The 18,695-nt window shown below is 48.1% G+C and overlaps 1 protein-coding gene across 1 annotated transcript in view; it reads right to left on the bottom strand.

Annotated features, from left to right (window-relative positions):
• The window catches only part of Klf9 (Kruppel like factor 9), a 32,032-nt gene extending 30,179 nt beyond the window's left edge, over window positions 1-1,853 (bottom strand). Inside the window, exon 1 of the mRNA XM_004637162.2 lies at window positions 58-1,853. Coding sequence (XP_004637219.1) covers window positions 58-562 — 505 coding nt within the window. The 5' untranslated portion in view covers window positions 563-1,853. The remainder of the gene's footprint in view (window positions 1-57) is intronic.
• Window positions 1,854-18,695: the final 16,842 nt, after the last annotated feature.

Here is an 18,695-nt window from a genome sequence, read left to right as displayed (position 1 = left end):
ACGCTGCCCGGCCAAAGGTTAACCCCGGAGCGCGGGGGAGAGGGCGACGCCGCTAACCTGTATGCACTCTGTAATGGGCTTTGAGATGGGAGGATTTTCCATAGACTTTCCCACAGCCACTGTAGGGGCACTTGTGCCTCTTTTCGGAGGCGTGTTTCCCCTTCGCAGCCACTCCAGGGTGGAGGAGGGAGAGCGGGCTGGGCGCGCTGCCAGGATCCTGTCTCTCCTCTGGGCTGTGGGAAGGACTCGACCCAGATTCGGTGGTCACGTCGCTGTCGGATCCCATATCCTCATCGGGACTCTCCAGACTGTCGCTGCAGACCGAGGGGGTCTGGATGGGTCGGTACTTGTTCAGGTCCAACAAGCTCTTGGCGATGGTGACCAGCGTGCAGTAATCCTTCCAGGTGTCTCCCGGGTCACCGTGTTCCTTGGTCACCTCGCGCTCAGGTAGTCGCAGTCGCTCGGCGTCTGGAGCGCTCCCATGCTCCGGCACCGCAGCGCGGTTCGAAATGGAAACCAGACACTGGGCAGCCACGAAGTCCATGTAGGCGGCCGCGGACATGGTGTGGCGACAGCAGCCCCGGCGGCGCGGCCAAACTTGGCGGTGGCTGCGGAGGTTGGGCTCGCCCTGCCCTGGCTTCGGCCGAAGAGCGCGGCGCGGCGCGGCGGCCAAGGGGACGGGGGCGCGGGCGCTTCCGACTCGCAGGAGCGCCGAGGCGACCTCAGCCCCTCATCTTTACGTAACCGGCAGCGCCTCCGCACGCAGCATCCACAGCCCCGGGCTCCGCCGCGCCGCCTCTCGCCGCCGCCCCTGCCGGGCGCCTGGCGCGATCCCCCCGACGGACCGACGCGCCTGCCCTTCCGAGCCGGCTCCCTTGGAAAGATGCCACACGTGGCGATCGCAAGTTTATTCGACTGAAAACGCCCCCGAGGCGCGGCAAGTGGAAACTGCAAGAGAGGAACACGCCCTCGGCCGCCTCTCCGTCAAGCCGAAGCCGCAGCGCGTTCACCCGACCACCTCCGCGCGGGTGGTGAGGGCCGCGCTGTGCGCCAGGTCTAGGAGACACTTTTTCCCCAGTCCGCGGACGGCTTCTGCGCGCCTGGTCCGGCCGGTCCGCACCGTTCCGGCATTCTCTCTCTCAGTAACAATTTCGCAGAATCCCATCACGTCACAATCCCAAACCCCTCCAATTGGCCAGTGGGGAGGGTGATTCAACTCTGTTTACTTTCTCCCCCTGCCAGTCAGAACGGCCTTTCGGTGGAGAGGTGCGTCTAGAACTAGAGGCGTGCGGCCAATCCGACTGTTCCATTCCGCTGCCTCGTGCTACCCCTCCAGCCTCGAACGCAGACATTTAAAAGGGTAACAGCCGGGAGGCCGGAAAGGGCCAGCTGCTCCTCCTTTGGGGGCGCCGCTCGGTCCGATCGCCTGTCCGGGGCTCCTAGCTCCTGGCTCCGGTTCCTGCTTGCGGAGCTTCGGGACACATCTCCCCTAGTCACTTGCGCTGGTTCCTATGACAAAAGACAACTTCAGCTTGGTTTTTCCAGTCTGCAAACGGTTAAGTGACTTCCTGCAAACGCTACAGTCCCAGCAACCAAACCTCCAATCAAAAGTAAGTTGGTTGATGTCACTGGCATTGTCTCAACCAATCAGAAGGGTGTTTCGAAAGCAAGCGCTCCCTGCACACTTGTAAACGCGCAGAGCTGCACTCAAACTGGACACATCTTTGTATTTTGTTTTGGGTGGTAAAGTTGAGATGTGGGTGGGAGCACAGAGGTGATGAGCAATTGCAGTGAGTCTATACTTTCGCCCCCCCTCACAATGTCAGGACAAGTTGTTCAATAAACACAAATGAAAGCATCAGTTGGTTTTCTGGTTTTGTCTTTTGGAATGTAGGATGCTTTTAAATTAAAAAAAAATCCTTACATCTCATACATTAACTGACCAACTCATCTTTAAGATTTAGATCTAACAATTCTGCATAGTCTTTCTTAAGTACATTGAAATTTCATCTTTTCCTTTACAGTATCTGAATTTTTTTTTTTACTTTCTTCTAAGTAAATTAGAATAACTGTGAAGTTATTTTAGCCCACCTTCAAACATGGGAAGGGAAAATTCCCTCGTTTGTATAACTTGCCCAAAGAAGCGCACTCCTCCGACCCCCATGGCTGTCAGACAGGTAGCCTCTTTACCAGGGTGGAGCTGGGGACACAGAAAGGTGGCTGATCTGCCTTTTTAGGTAGGTCATGACAGAACTAAATGGAAAACACAAGTTTCCTGACTTCTGGCTCTTTGTGGTTCTCACCAGAGACCTTTGGTTTGGTTTTTGTGAAATATTAACTGTGCTCAAAGAGTCTTAAGAACTGGAACCTGCTGGAGCTCCTTTGCCATTGCCTATTGTCGCGTTATTTGATCAACAATTAGTGCGGGCCTTCAAGTCTGATTAACTCTGCTTGCCTCTCCCTCTGGTTAATGCTGGGCTGTTTTCCATCTTTATAGCTGAGAAGAGTATCAGGGGCTAGCCTCTCTCAGGAACTGCTGTCAACACAATCGATTAAAAACACATACACTGTCCTGAATGAGACTTACCTGTTTCTAGGTGATATGGAGTAGATGAAGTGGACTCTCACTATAAACCTTCAGATTTTTTTGTAAAAGCTACAGCAGTTTGTTTTGTTTTTTGTCTCCAAAGCAAGGATCTTAAATTAACCCAATTTGAAAGTTAGGGTAGCTGGTGTGAGGACCCACCCCTGAAATCCAAGCATTCCAGAAGGCTGAGGCAGGAGGATTGCTGTGAGTTCTAGACCAGCCTGGGCTATGTACTGAGTTCAAAGTCAGTCTGAACTACATAGTAGTAGTTTCTTTTAAAAAAACAAAAAAATGTACTTTATTTTTAAAGTCAAAAAGGGGAAGGAATGTGTAGGAAGAAAGGCAATCCTGGTGAACAGAAGAGCTTGTCCTGTCAAGTTCCGTACAGTACAACCTTTGAGTGCTTATTCTATGCCAGGCCCAGTACCAAAGCCCCTGTGTGCACACTCACAACCCTGAGAGGCAAGGAGAGGTGAACAAGTTAAAGTAGAGCCGTCTTGGAATTCTCACATCCAACTCCTTTATTTTAGAAAAGAATTCACTAAAGCCCAGGGGAGTCTGCCTACTTTGTGACTGCTCTGAAGACTACCTCTGTCTGGGATATGGCATCACTTAGAAATCGTACCTTTAGGGGCTGGGGAGATGGCTCAGTAGAATAAGCGCTTGGCTGGCAAGTGCAAGGGTCTGAGTTCAAATCCCTGGTTCTGCCAAAAAAAAAAAAATTGCACTTTCACTTGACTCAGGAAAGCCCTGTACAAATACCAATGGATCTCTCCAAGGTCCCTATGATAATGGTGGCCCAGGGAGCCACCCACATTTTATTGTCTTCCTGGTACTAAGGATTAAACCCCAGGTCTTTACACAGGGTGACATCCTGAACCCTTTGAAAAAATTATTTTGGTTTGGCCATGGTGGCACAGGCCTGAAATCCCAAATTCCAGGCCAGCCTAGGTATATAGTAAGTTCAAGGGCATTTTGGATGTAAGACCCTGCCTAATAATTTAAAAATAAATTATATTATTTGTATTATACATTATTTTGAGATAGTGTCTTACCAAGTCACCAAATTGCCTAGATTGGATTTGACCTTTTGATCCTCCAGTCTCAGCCTCCTATAGTGATGAGATTTAAGGCCATCACATTCAAACCCAAATTTGCATTTTAACTGGCATTGTGCTAGTAAAATATACCTCAGGTCTACGGACAGCCTCAGGGTTAACATCAGTATGAAAGCAAATGTTATTTACGTGAAATTCTTTCACACACTGACCAACCTAACTGCTGGGTGATTTAGAGAACACTCTCCTTTTTCTTTTCCCTGCCACTTATTCTCTAGATATTTATGCTCTTGGCAATCTGCTAGGCATGGGGAATACAGAAATGCAAAGTGACTCTGTTTTCCATGAGACATGTTAAAAAACAAATGACAACAAGTAATAATTCCCACATCAGGTTTTTATCTTGTGTGTTTCACACAAGAAACCAATTTATGCTGTTTTGCCAGCATGTGGTTATCTGAGTTAAATTTTGGCAAAATATCCCAAATTAATATGAATCATCCCTAATGAAAATGCATAATTTATCAGTCAAGTATACTTTTTGCCACATGAGGTCTGCTCTCTCTTCAAATTAGTTTTTTTTTTTTTTTTTTTTTTTTTTTTTTTTTTTACTAAAGTAGAATCTACAGTGCCACTGGATCTTTCAGCATGAGCAGCCTAGGGTGGTCTAGGGTCTCACTATGTACCTTGGACTCATAGTGATCCTCCTGTTTTGTTTTGTTTTTGCAGTACCGAGTATTGAACTTAGCACCCTGCGCTTGCCATTCTAAATGCTTATTCTACTGAGCTGTCTCCTGGGCCTGATCAGCCTGATCCTCCTGTTTTTCACCCTCCCCAGCGTTGGGATTACAGGCCTGGACTACCAGGCCTGCCTGGTCTCAGTGGTGGGCTCTGCACACCCCGGGTGGTGGTGCCAGGAGGAACCCCATCCCTTAGTCCCCTGAGCTATCTCCCAGCCCTATCAAATTAGTCTTCACTAGCATACATTTCAAATCCACACAAACCAACTGGGAGGAGCAAGCAAAGCCAGTGCTCCTAATTCGTGTGTGTTTTCCTCTCAACATTCTGCCTAAGTAGCCTTGCTGTATTATCCATGTTCTCAGAACAATGGCTTATGGGCGTGGAGCCAGACCATCAACCTTGTTTTCTGTGCATCTTAAAATAATTACCATTATCCTCTCCCAACAAGTAGAACCTACAATGCCGGTGGATCTTTCAGCATGAGCAGGCTAGGGTGGGAAAGTGGCCTTCTGGGACTGCAATGTTCACCGTTACCTCAAGCAACCTCTCCCAAGTATTTCCTTATCTGTGAATTGATAGGATTAGATTAATACATCTCCACAGCCCCCTCCCAAAACTCTAACTACTTAAGAGATTAAAAAAAAAAAAAAACCTAGGGGGGGGGACTAGAGCAGGACTTGAGTTCTTTAAATACCACTGCATCTGCTGTGCACCCAGCAACCGTGCTCTTTATGGTAGTGAAGGTCAGTGTTCTTTAAATCAATATTTAATGAGATAGCAGTGTAAATATAAATTTGCCTAAAATCCCTTCTTAATTTCATGGTTTTATTTTCTTTCAACTGATTGGTAAGAAGAGCCTGGGGACACGAACAATCAGTTCTTCCTATGTTCTATTTTCCACCGGCCAAAGATGCATCGATTCCTGGGACCCTCCCCCTGGAGACCTGTATTCAAACTGAGGACGAGGCAGGACTTCCCGCACCGGTTGGGGCTGGTCTGATAATCCCCTAGTGTTGCAATTAAAATACAGACCGTGGTGCCTCTTCGCTTCTCAAGGCCCAAAGAAGTTCAGGGTAGTGTCATATTCTGTAGGTACTGTACTGCGTTCTGCCCATTTTGGCTACGCTCGCTCTTTTCTGCTGGGAGGCGTGGAGCATGCTGGGCAGAGCTGCCAGGCTCTGGGCGGGAAGGAAGGAGAACAGATGGCCCGCTGGGGGTAGGGGATCACGTGTCAGATCTCACTCTGGGCTGGATCCAGTCCTCTCCTAGGGCCTAGGCGTCCGGCTTCAGCGACTCCGCCTGGGTACACAACATTTACTGGGGGAAAAAAACTCTTAATTTGAGTGAAAGCAGGAGAACTGGGGGAAGTGGCGAGTTTAAGGAGCGAGAGACGGTGGGGCTGAAGGAATTGAGCCTCAAACAATGGCTGTATTCCCGGATCTGAAACAGTCAGGTGAAGCCAGACAAGATGAAAGACCTGGGGCTATCCTGAGATGCGGCCCAATTGCGGCTGATGCAGGAGAGGGGCTCAGTAGGCGTGAAAACTCGCAGAAAGCCCTAGTTTACTCTCGCTCCACTTAGCAGCCTTCCGCAGAACTCCAGACCTCGTCTTTGCGGAGCAGAAAGGCCACCCGCTCATGCATATGTAGGAGGATAAGTTTAGCTCCGCAGACCCCTGCTTCTGAGCATCCCCGCGTGGCACTGGGTGAATCACCCGCGCTCGGGGGCGGGCGCTGGGCTCTGGCCGCAGACTGGCGGGCCGCACAGCCACTCGCGCGCCGCGCGCCCCGGCCTGGCATCGCCCTTTTAAAAAGTCCTCCGCAGGCAGCTGCCGCCGCAGCAGCCCGAGGAGGCGAGCGAGTTCATCTGAGGACAGCCCCAGTTCTCAGAAATCCCTTCCCTGCTGGAACATCAAGCTCCCTTTACTGCAGTTGAACAAACTGCCCTAGATTGGTGGATGAGGAACCCGCCCCAAACTCGTGCAAGGAGCTCCGGGCGCCCGCGCCCACGTGAGCTAACCTTGAAATTAGCCCCTGCACCTGGGTGGGTGCGGGTGGGCGGGAGGTGGTTGTGGGCCCCAACCCGTGGGTTTGCAACCCTTAGCGTGCGCGTGCCGCCCCCGCCACCCTGTTTCATAACTAGTGTGGTTACTTTTTTTTTTTTTTTAAGTCTCAGCCCGAGGGCGAGCGATATGGGGGGAGAGTGCACCTTTCACACACACCCCCCAGGAAAGCCTGCCCTACGGCCCCCTGGGAACACTGCGGAGTAGGGTGTCAAGATGACATCAGCTTCTAAACATAGCACGCACCGCACCCCAACTCTTGAGCGCTGCGAGCAAGGCGCGGAGGTGGAGGGCCGGCCGGGCTGTGCGGGTGGAGATGACTTTGCAGGAATCGTGCTCGCGCGTTGGCAGACCTATCTTTTCAGCGATTGCCCGGCCGCGGGGTTTGGAAACATTCTTGCCATTCCGTGCTCTCCCCTGCCCCATAAAAGCAACACACACACACACACACACGTGCACTTGCACGTAGCTCTGTGGTCCAAAGTGTCTTTATTAATAAATCGGTCCAGGTTCGGTCCGCACCGGAGCCCCGCGCCCGCCTCGGGGCTGAGCCGGGCAGGGGTCGGGCCGGCCCTCCTCGTGAGTCAGAAGGGCTGTTTCCTGCGGTTGTTGTGGAACAGTTTGTCCTTTTTACCCACCCCCTCCGCCCGGTCTCCACCCCCTTGGTAAATATAGCGCTCACGTTTCATCATCTCTTTGTCCAACGAGCGCCAGACACCCCGGCCCGCGCCCCCGCCGCCTCCTCCCGCCCGGCTGTTACCTCGCCTGACCCCGCGCGGGCGGGCTGCAGTAGGCCGGTGGCGCTGCCCCCAGCGCTTCCCTGCCGCGCCCGGCCTCCAAGCCCCTTTTCCAAAGCGCCCCTCGACCCGCTGTGCCGGGCAGCAGGTCTCCACCCCAGGCCCAAAGGTCACCCCACGCCCGGGTCCGTGCCGGGTGTTCCCCGTGCCCCTCCCCCTTCCAGGTGCCGAGGCTGCCCGTGTTCCCCTCCAGGCGCAGGTGACAGGCTGCTGAGACAGGTCTGATTCACCGACAGCTGAGCAGGCTCCTCGGGCTCGGGGCTGGGCGCTGGGGAGCCGCCTCCCACTCCCGCAGCCGGGGCGTGGGCCGGAGGGTCGGGGAGGGAGTGGAGCGGGTGACAGCCGGGAAGCGCCTGTTTGCTCTCGCTTGCTCCCTCCCACTCCCAGTTGCATTTCCACACATACAGCTTCCCACGGGGGACCGGAGGCGGCTGGTGTTCTCTGAACGCAGGGAACTGGCTCTCTCTGTGGTCTCCTGTTTACTTCCCTCCTCCTCTCCCCCTCTGTCCTCGCCTCTTCGCCCCACCACCCCAGCTGCCTCCTGCGGAGCAGCTGGGAAACCTGCAGCAAAACACTGCAGTCATGGGACTTCCTGGACCCGAGCGGTGCCCCGGGCTTGCCCTGTCCTGCCCTGCCCTGCTTTGCCTCGGGGCCCCTTGGGGCGGGCCTAGGGCCAAGAAAGGCTAGCTCCCGGGGCTCCCTGCGTGCTTACTCTTTCCTCCTACGGAGACCTTCCTCTGGGAGCCCTTCTTGCCTGCCTTTTGGGCCAGGTTGCAGGGCCTTCCTCCTGTGTGGCCACCTGTCCAGGGAGAGGTGGTGAGACAGCCGACAGTGTGTCAGGGTTTTGAGTCCAAAAAGCTGCAGAGCTGGCTTCTTTGTCGCCGCACCCTTCCTGGCCTAGTTGAGCCTAGAGTTCCCTGCTGACCCAGGCTTTCAAGCAGATCCCCCAAAACCTGCTCCCCGACACACCCTTTTCTTGACAAAACCTTCCCTTTCAAAGAGTTGCTCCCAGCAGGGAAGAATTCAGCCTCCCTGACAGAAGCTGAAATGGACAAAGGATGCCAGGGAGGTCGGTAGGGTTCCAGCTTGGGGTGCTGCCTGCCTGAAGTTCACCCCATTTGAAAACCACCTCTGCACCACCTCCTCCTGCTCCACTGCCATGGTTACCAGCTCCTTGTCCTTTTGCAGCACTTGTGTTGCCCAGAGGCAGAAACAAATAAGGCCATTTTAAGTGTTCTTTTAAATACCCAAACACTGCCTGCATGTTAGGGTAGTGGTGAATAGGAATAAAAGTTCTGACTGTTCCCTATTTTCTTCTGACCGGGGACCCTGAATAGGTCTCTTACAATGGACGGCTGCCATGCCACCAGAGGAGGAAAGGATAGAGTGACCAGGGAGTGTTTCTCCCGTTAGATGCTGCCTTCCTATCCCTTCCAACTCTCAGCCCCCAGCTGATGATCCGAAGGACCAGCCACCTCCTCCTCTGACTGTCATCTCAGCTCTGTGCCCTCCTCCACATTCTGTTGGTACCAACACCCGACTCAGCCCCCAGCCCCCTGCTGCTGTTCACATTTGTGGTGAGTTGGCATCCTGGGAGATTAATGACCCTTGTACCTGAAGGTCGACCTTTTCCCCTCCACCCTACTGTCATGTGGATACCCTAGACCTTTTCATACTGAAATGACAATGACACCTCTGAACTCTTCATTTCTGACTCCTACTTTCAGGCCAACATCTCTTTCTTTACCAGCGTATTTGCTCTAATAACCACATTTGAGCAATCGTTTAACCCTGTTTTGACCTCCAGTCTCCGCACGATTCATCCTTGACCTTCTTAACGGTCCTCTTGCTCACTCTAAATGTCATGGTCTGTCACTATGTCCTTTCTTTGCACACATCCTGCACTTTCTTTCCAGAAACCACAGGTGGATTGTTGGCACTCTAAGTTTGTGATCCTGACTCTCAGGCAGGCGCTCCACACTACCCTCGTGCATTTGCCTGGTCAGTTTGCTTTCCCCCACTCTGAAGTAATATTGCACCTCTGTCCTCAGACAGCAGCCCTCCCCTTCCTCACCCTGGGTTGAGAACCTCACTCCTTTTATCCACTGAGAAAATAAAAACAATTTGACAAAAAATGGCTTCATCTTCCCAGGGCTGCATCTCCCGCCCTACCTGCCTTCCTGCCTGGCCTTCCCACCCATCACGTGGATACAGCATCCTGTCTGTAAAAGGCAAACCCACCCACTTGGCACCAGGATCTGTCCCCTTGTGACTATTGCTATGGTGCAGATATAATTTGAGTGTCCCCAGAGCTTCATGTGTTGAAATTTAATCCCTGTTGGGAGACAGTAAAACGGCAGAAGCTCAGACTATAGTGTTTAGAGAAGGGGCCTTTGGCACGTAATTAGAGTGAGATAAGGTTACGCTGGTGCAGCCCCCATTAGGTAGACTCGGGTGGTTTTATAAGCAGACAGAGGGACAAGGACAAACACATAGACGCATGCATTCCCCGGCTCTTGCCAGGAGCTGCTTGCAGGGCTCAAGCCTCTGCACCCCTAGAACTGCCAGCCAGAACACAGGCACACCTCTTTCCTTTGTAAAGTAGCTGCCGTGGCTGTTTCAGTATTGTAATGAAATCAGCCTCTATCTCTTGCTTGCCAGTAACACTCTTCTAAATGATTCACGTCTGCATAGCACGCACGCACTCCTGCGCTCTGTGCACCTGTGTGTGCTCCCCGGCCTCCTGGAGTCTTCAGAAGCACTGCTGCGTTTGCTCTTCCTCCACCGCTGCCCCTGGTCCAGGTTGCCTGCACTCTCCATGTGCATTCTTGTCCTCTGCTCTGAGCTCACGCAGACTCACGCCCCATCTCTTGAGCACACCACTCTTGTCAGGTGACCCCCATCCTGCCCAGTGTGTTGAACAGCAAAGAAGACTGAGAAGTGGCCAGTAGGAGCAGAAAGAGAGGATGGACTTGGGTGTCCTAGAAGCCCAGTGAAGGAAGTGGTGAATTTCCTTCTTGGGTCTGTTCTCCAAGGTTGCCAGGTCTTTAGGGTACAGCCTTAGCTTGCCCCAGAGCTCTGTCCTGGGTGCTCTTGACACAGGGAGAAAAACTGATCTCAGGTGGGTGACCTCCAAACGATATAGGGAACCTCCAAATGACACAGGGAAAAATGATCTCCCGACCTGACCTGGACAAGTTCGTGTTCTCTAAAACCGAAGAATGAATTTTAGGAACAAATGGAGGTTATGAGCAGAATATATTTATTGAGGGAAAGAAAGCTCCTGTCCAAGAGAGGGACAGGAGGGGGCCCTGAGTGGGTAGTTCCCCGGAAGTTGTCTCTTCCAGGGACTTTAATAGTGTAAAACCATGCAGGGCTAAGGGGAAGAGAATGGAAACTCCCTTAGGTGGGCAGGAGGTGGGACAAAACTATGGTCACCCAATGGGATTACAAGCACCATTGCTCAGGTAAAATTGATTAAGTCCAGGACCAAATGGGGAAGCGAGTCTCATAGCAAGCGGGCATGAATGTAGAACAGGACTTTGTCAGGTAGCCATCCAGTAGTAGTCAGATTAATCATTCTTGGTCTCCCTCAGGTCAATGATCAATCTCGGATGCCAATCTTTAGGGAGGTCGGCATTTGTTTGATCTTTCCTCTGTAGGTCTGGCCCATGGCGGGAGCATCCATCCCTCCCAGAGTTGCAAGATATCTTGTCTTTTGTTCTGTCTCCTTCAAGGGCCTGGCCCTGTCTGACTGCCTATAATATTTCTATCTAGCTCGGCTGCCTACAACACTCTCAGTACCTATCCCTCTCCCTCAATGATTTCATGTAACCTAAAGCCTTCACTACTTCTGTCTAAGGTGCCAATTTTATCTTCACTCAGTTCAGGCGTCTCCTGCATCATGCTTGACCACTCAACCATCTCCGCTTGAATGGTTGCAACCTTTCTGTCTCAGCTTCAGAGTGCTGAAAAGTGAGCTCTACCACACTTGGCTTGCCTGCCCTCCTTTCCTCTCTCCCTTTCTCCTTCTTTTCTTTCTCCCTATACCTCTCTCTGCTTCCCTCCTTCCTTTCTCCTTTTATTTCTCTTTCTCCCCCTCTTCTTTTTTTTTTTCTGAAATGTTGAGGTTTCAATCCAGGGCCTCACACATGCTTGACATGTGCTCTACTACTGAGCTACAACCCTACCTCATGTGCTACATACTCATTTACTTGTTAGATTTAATGTCTTAGCTTTTCCCTTTCTTTCTTCTGTTCTTCTTTCATATTTGTTGCTTATTGTTGGTCTTCCTGTGCTAGAACACAAGCCATCTTGCTCACAGGTGTGTGCTTTGTGTTAACAACACTGCCTGCAAGATCATAAACTCTCAATAAATTTTGCTGAATGTGGAATTAGACTGGGGACAAAGAGCTGCAATTGTCTGGACCTCTCACAATTTGCTATGTGATTTTAGCACTCCTAGTCTACAGATGTGGCCACTGACATAGGGCCCTGATAAGGAGGGTAGAGAAGCAGAAGTGAGCTGCAGTCAGCTGTGTGGAGGGGCAGCGGGGCATTTTCAGATGTCACCAAAGATGTCACACATCCTGTGTGTGTGTGGGCACAGTGGGTTACATAGATTATGTCACTTACTCCAGATGTTAGCACTGAAGAAATGATGTGGATGGTGGTGAGGACATGCATTGCCTTCTGGTTCCTCATGAAGATGCTGAGCTCATTTGCATAGAAGATAGTCTTGTGTAGCACAGTAGAAAAGGCTGGCCAGAGATCTCCAGGGGTAGCATGGTCATTGTATGGTCTTTTCATCCTTGCATCTTGCTATCCTCAGCATCAACTTCATCCCAGTTCTCTCTGTCTTTCTCCTGTAGTTCTCACCATAGTGATGGGTGCTGTATGCTTTCTTCTTCATACTCTGGACTAGTAACACAAGCCCGGTGCTTGGTGAAGACTGACTTAGAGTCCTAGTGATGGAACAGGACCAGCGACACTCCTTCAGGGGGTGCAATTTGAAAGATGTGCAAGGAGGTTTTTGTGGTTGTCATCGTTGTGATGCTTAGCAAAGGGGTTGACCTTTGATAGGCTGGGCCTGAAGCATCAGGGAGAGGTGTTGGACCTCCTGTAGTGTGTAGCTCAGCCCCAGAACAGGAATTTTGTCCTGCTAAAATGCTGCTGGGCCCCCTTCCTCTCTCTCTCTCTTCCCACGTCCAGCAGGGATGGACTCAGCTGAGGCTCGGGTCTGGTCTTCCATGTCCTGGGAAACTTCTGGGCCAGGCCTCCTTCCAGCCAGAAGTCAAGAGAGTGATGAGATTTACTTAAAAAAAAAAAAGTCTAACAAGAAGTTCTGTGCAAATGGGCAGGGTGATGGATTCTCAATGGGATGCAGAGTACGCAGAGTGAACGCAGAGCCCCTGGGCTTGGCTGAGGGGACCCTTGCATTCTGTGTTGTTCACTCATTAGCTCTTTGAAGTTAGGCAGATTATATTACCTTATTTAAAATGTCTTCATCTAAAAGGGTAAATATAATAGCCATTTCACAAAGTCATGTTGGGGGACTTCACAGATAGCTCAGTTGTTTAAAGCGCTTCTTGGGCAAATGCAGTCAGGCACATAGGACCACAGTTCAATTCCCAGCTCCAGGAGCTGCCCAACCCCACCATGAAGCCAGCCTGAAGTAGAAAAAAAAAAAATCCTTCACAAAATTGTGTAAGTGAATTAAAACTTGTGGTAGCCTGTTGTGGTGGAGCACACCTGGAATCTCAGCCCTCAGGGTTGAGGCAGGAGGATCACTGCAAATGCAAGGCCAGCTTGGGCTGTACAGCAAATCCCCTGCCAGATACAAAGACAGCAGTGCATGTAGCTTGGTGCCGAGATCCTCAGTCAGTCCCCAGGACTGCAAGAACAAAATGCCCACAGAGGAAGACCTGATGTTGGTAAGCACTGCCTTGGTTTTGTGTGCCCTGGAAGACGAGCTAGAGATGAGCCCCTGGGGGCACATGGTGCACATGGGAGCTGGTCCCAGGGAGCAGGAGGAGTGACGTGGGGAAGGATGGACAACTGGAATTCCCGGTAGAACTGTGCACCCCAAGAAGGGGCAGTGGAAGGCTTTCTGCAGCCATGCTAACCTCTCCTTGATGAAGGGTTACCCAGGAGCACTAGCCACTGCTTTGGAGAGGGTCTAAGAGGAGAGTGTGCCCCGGAGTGAGCCACCCTAAAATCTGCGCCCCGTAGTAGCATTCAGAACCCCGAGGTGAAGTCCAGCGAAGCACCTGTTCCATGTGCTCACTATGTTGTAGCTATGCTTACTTTAACTATTAAAGTAGATTATTCAACTGAGTACTTTTGATACCTTATTGTCTGAAAGAATTACCTGGGGATCTTATTAAAATGCAGATTTTGATTCAGTAGATTTGGGTGGGCCAGAGTTCTACATTTTAACAAGGTCCCATGTGCTACTAATAGCAAAGATGTCTTTAATTGATATACATTTACCGAGCACCTCCTATATCTTCATTATATGTTAGATACTGGCGAAAGCGTCTGTGGGAGAATGAATAATAACTGTCAAAGAGGCCCACGTTGCGACCCCTAGTCTTTGAACATGGTACAGCACACAGGGAAAGGAATGTTGCAGATATGATCAAGTTGAGGGTCAGGGAGACGGCTCAGTAGAATAAGCATTTGCCTGGCAAGTGCAAGGGCCCGAGTTCAATCCCTGGTTCCACAAAAAAAAAAAAAAAAAAAAAAGTTGAGGATCTTGAGACCAAACAGCCATCCTGCATAGCTAGAGTTGGCCCAGTATAATCATAAGGTTCTTGTAAGAAAAAGGCAGGACCCTGGAGCAAAGCTGTCACCGTGCTAGCTTTGAAGGTGGAGAAGAGGCCAGGACTCATAAACATGAATGAAATGAGATCTACGTCAATCAAGATAGTTTACGTTAAGCTTTGGTAACAAAGGGTCCCCAAGTCTCATTTGCAGGAGCTAAAAATGATTTTTTTACTGCTCATGATACGTTTTACGTAAGGATTGGCTGAGGTATTTCTCAGTCAGGACTCAGGTCAATGAAACAGTCACCATCTGGAACACTAAGGTTGGAACTTCCAAGTACATCTCATGTCACTCTCCATCCTTAAGGGGAAAGCAGTAAATTCCTCCATTTGCCCAAGTATTTGTTGGGTGTATGCACATCTGGTATGGCTGAGTAAGCTCCTTTCATGCATGGGAGCCCTGATAGCTGTAACTATGAACTCTGGGTAAGATATTAAAAAGATTGCTTCTTTCTTTCTTTTTCTTTATTTTAGGGAAGGGTCTACAGGGTGCTCAGGGTCTCACTATATAGACCGGACTCATAGTGACACACCTGTTTACAGCCTCTCAAGAGCTGGGATTACAGGCGGGAGCCACCATGCCCAGTCTCAATTGCCATTTCAGCATGCCCCAGGGGCCGGGCTAGCACAGCAGGCCTGGGATCCAACCCCCAGACCCTTCTCTTCTCTTCTTTTCTTTTCTTCCTTTTCAAAAATGTGTGGTGCTGGAGATCAAACCCAGGGCTATGTGCATGTGAGGCAAGTATTCTACCACTGAGCTGCATCCCCAGCCTGATAAAAAATATTGAATAAAATCTCATGATAAATTTTTCTTTTAATTACCTAGGGAGGATGAACAGAAACAGGCAGATTTTTTTTGGGGTGTGTGTGCTTATGTTTATTGTTTTATTTTATTAGGTATTTAGTACAGGGTCTACAGGGTCTCACTACACAGATCAGACATAGTGATCCTCCTGTTTTCAGCCTCCCACACTCTGGGATTATAGGCATGCGTCACCACTCCCGCTCTCAATCACAGTCTCAGCACGCCCTGATGACAGGGCTGGCACAGCACGTAGGGAATCGAACGCCTGCCTAAGCAGGTGCTTTAATTCAATGAGCTATCTGGCCGGCCCTGTGTTTGAAATAAGGTATCAGCTATGCTGTTGAATAAGGAGTAACTAGGCTGTTCAGCCTGGCCTTGGGCTCACTTCGTAGCCCAGACTGGTCTCAAACTCACAGGGATCCTCCTGCCTTGGCCTCCTGAGTACTGGGATTATAGTTGTGTATCACCGCACCCAGCTAACAAGCAGATTTTATTTATTTGTTTGTTTATTTATTTATTTGATACCAGGAATTGAACTCATAACCCGTGATCTATAGCATGGGTGGTGATGGATGTGTTAATTGGATTGTGCTAATTATTATAGTTTATGCATATATATATATATATATACACACACACACACACACACACACACACACATATATATATAAGCATCACATTATATACCTTAAAATATATAGACAGTTATAAAAATCTTTGTCAACTAAATATTTAAAATTTTTAAAGAGACAATTTCTGGCTTGTTACAGCTTTAGAACTGAGGACAGGTCCAGATCTGTAGCATGTAAAATGGTTAAAATGTTGATGAAATGTATATGTGCTTACACAAAATCTTACTGGCTTGAAGAGCCTGGGGATAAGGCAGAGGGCCTCTCAGCGGATGGCAAGTAGAGAAAGAAATTCCAGGAAAGTGGAGCAGGAGAGGAGGAGACAGGTGGTAATGGATTTGTTATTCACAATGCTGAGGACATATTCCAGACTGGCTCATCATATGATGAAAGAGAAAGACACGCCTCACTCCCATAGAAACAGCAGTGGGGATGGAGCCCGAGAGCCTGCATGTTGGACCGGAGGGAAGGGGATGCCCAAGCAGCTACTATCATTCTGCTCGCGGACGGGAAAAGCAAGGTGCTTGTAGTGACTGGATAGAAAACCTAAGCGGACAAATAGACGCTTGAAAAATAGCGAGCGGAAATGATAGAATTTAAAACGACACCTGAAAGCCATACTGCATAGGATTAACAGCACTGGGAGGTAACAAAGGGAAGCCAGTGACCTTGGTGACAGATCAAGGGAAAGTAGCCAACTAGAGAGGCAGAAAGGAAAAATGTCAGAGGGGGGAACAGGGACATGGGGCCTGGAGGAAAATATCAGGAAATGTGACACGTGTCATGGAGCATCTAACGGGGAGGAGGGAGAGAGTGGACCAGTCGGTGTACTGGAAGAAAGACGGTCTTTTATTTGCACTTGCATTCTGAAGTTTCAGCTACCCAGGGCCCCTCTGTAAGAAAGGTGAATACAATTAAAAAGATATTTTCAGAAAGAAAAATTGTTATGATTATTCTATTTTATTATTGTTATTAATCTTTTATTGTATCTAATTTATAAAGTAATCCTTATTATAGATATGTAAGAAAGGTGAATACAATTAAAAAGATATTTTCAGAAAGAAATATTATTATATTTGTCCTATTTTATTATTGTTATTAATCTTTTTCTATGTCTAATAAAAGTTTTATCATAGGTCTGTGTATATATTTACCAAAAATCTGTTTATAGGGTTCAGTACTAAATAAAAAAGGATTCAATACTAACTTCAAACATCTTCTAGGCATCACAAAACTGCTATGGGGGCAGGCCAAATACCTCAGTGGATTAAAGCACCTGCAAGCATGCACAGGGGCCGGGGTTCAATCCCCTTCTTGCTGTGCAGGCTCCAACCTCAGGGCTCACTAAGACAGCAATTGAGACTGCGTGTGGTGGTGTGCACCTGTAATCCCAGCTCTTGGGAGGCTGTATACAGGCAGACTACTGCAAGTCTGATCTTGTAGTGAGACACTGAACACCCTATAGACCATTCCCTAAAATTAAAAGAAAAAAAAAATACCCACTCACACACACGAAAACCAATACTCCTATGGGTAAGAGTAAATTAGAGTGTTACTATCTATAGTCAACACACTGAGTGAATGTTAGATCTCCAGAGCATTTTCATCCCAAGTAACTGAATGCTTACACCCTTTTCTTCCACAAAAGTTAGACATCATTCACAATAGCAAAGATATAAAAATAATATAAAAATATAAAAATAATCTATGCATCCATCAACAGATAAATGATACAGAAAAAATATATGTATGGAATATTAGTAAACAATTAAAGAAGAAGGAAATACTGCCATTATTGATGACAGTTAAAACTCTAAGACATTATAAGACTTTATTTTTTCTTTTTGCGGAACCAGGGATTGAACTCAAGTCCTTGCACTTTCCAGGGAAGTGTTTATTCTACTGAGCTATCTCCTCTGCCCCTCGAAGGCATTGTGATAAGTAAAATAAGCCAAACACAGGAAAAACAAATTTTGTATGATCTCACTTATAGGTCAAACTTAAAGTAAATCAAAATCAGAAAAGCAAATAGTAAAATGGTGGTTGCCAAAATAAGTTTCTAAATGCTATGCTAAGGTGAAGTTATATAAAGTATTGCTTCCAACCAACAGAGTTAAACAATGTGTTCTAATGAGACCATGGGTGGGATTACAGTGACTCCGGTCTAGCCTATTATTACAATACAGCATTATGAAGTCAGTGTTAAAGACAGTTCTTTTCTCATATCCAAGACAATGTTTCATGGAAACCTGTAATGTTTAATTATTTGTCAAACAAGCTAAAGAGCAAATACACAAACACTAGTGGGCCAAAACACACATCAGGCTGACTGACTGACAATCTGTATCCTTTGGAATTGAATTGTCAAGGACAGTCTCCTTTATGCCTAATCCCCAGAACATTTTCATCCCAAAATTGTTTCCTGGGTATTACTAGCAATAAGTAGTTATCAAAATTACCTTTAATACATGCATTTTATAATTTATTTTCTACTTCAAAGATCAATAGATTGAAAGAGTAGGTTAATTCTTCTGATTCAATATTTTGTATAATTTAAAAAAAATTTTTTTCTAAACCTATACAATAATTTTTGAGGCTGCATAAGTCTGCTGGTCATTAATTATACTCTTACTTCTTCACTGATTGTAGAAGTATGCCTTAATAAACTTATTTCAAATTGAACATATCTTAGGTAGAAATGCATTTATTACATCTTACCTTTAGAGTATCACAGCTTGGTTTAGTCTAGCTTAAGTTTACTCAGAAAAACTTTATTAGCTTAAAACTGTTCAAGATCCTCTAAGAAAGTCAATTTTATAATGAAGTACAGATTATTCCATGTAATTCAATGAATATTACATCCAAAAATGATGTGAACATGGTACACTGTACAGTATTTCTTACCCTTATGAGTGAGTCTCAGTGATAGCTGTAACTCATTATGCTATTTGTTGTCACAAGTAACGATCATTTTGTATGCTGCTAGTATGCTCAAAGACCAAACTTTGAATTAGAGTTTGTACTGAATATATATCGCTTTGGCATAAAGTCAAAGTTGTAGCAAAGAGCCTGCCAGATAGCTCTGAGGACTAAAGCACCTCTTTAGGCAGAATGCAGTGGCTGGGGTTTGATCCTCAGCGTGCCGGGCCAGCCCCACCACCAGGGCCCAATGAGATAGTGATTGAAACT

The sequence above is a fragment of the Octodon degus genome, unplaced genomic scaffold (assembly GCF_000260255.1).
Source record: "Octodon degus isolate 3935 unplaced genomic scaffold, OctDeg1.0 scaffold00087, whole genome shotgun sequence".
In the NCBI taxonomy this organism is placed as follows: domain Eukaryota; kingdom Metazoa; phylum Chordata; class Mammalia; order Rodentia; family Octodontidae; genus Octodon; species Octodon degus.
This window is presented reverse-complemented; position numbering and strand designations above follow the sequence as displayed.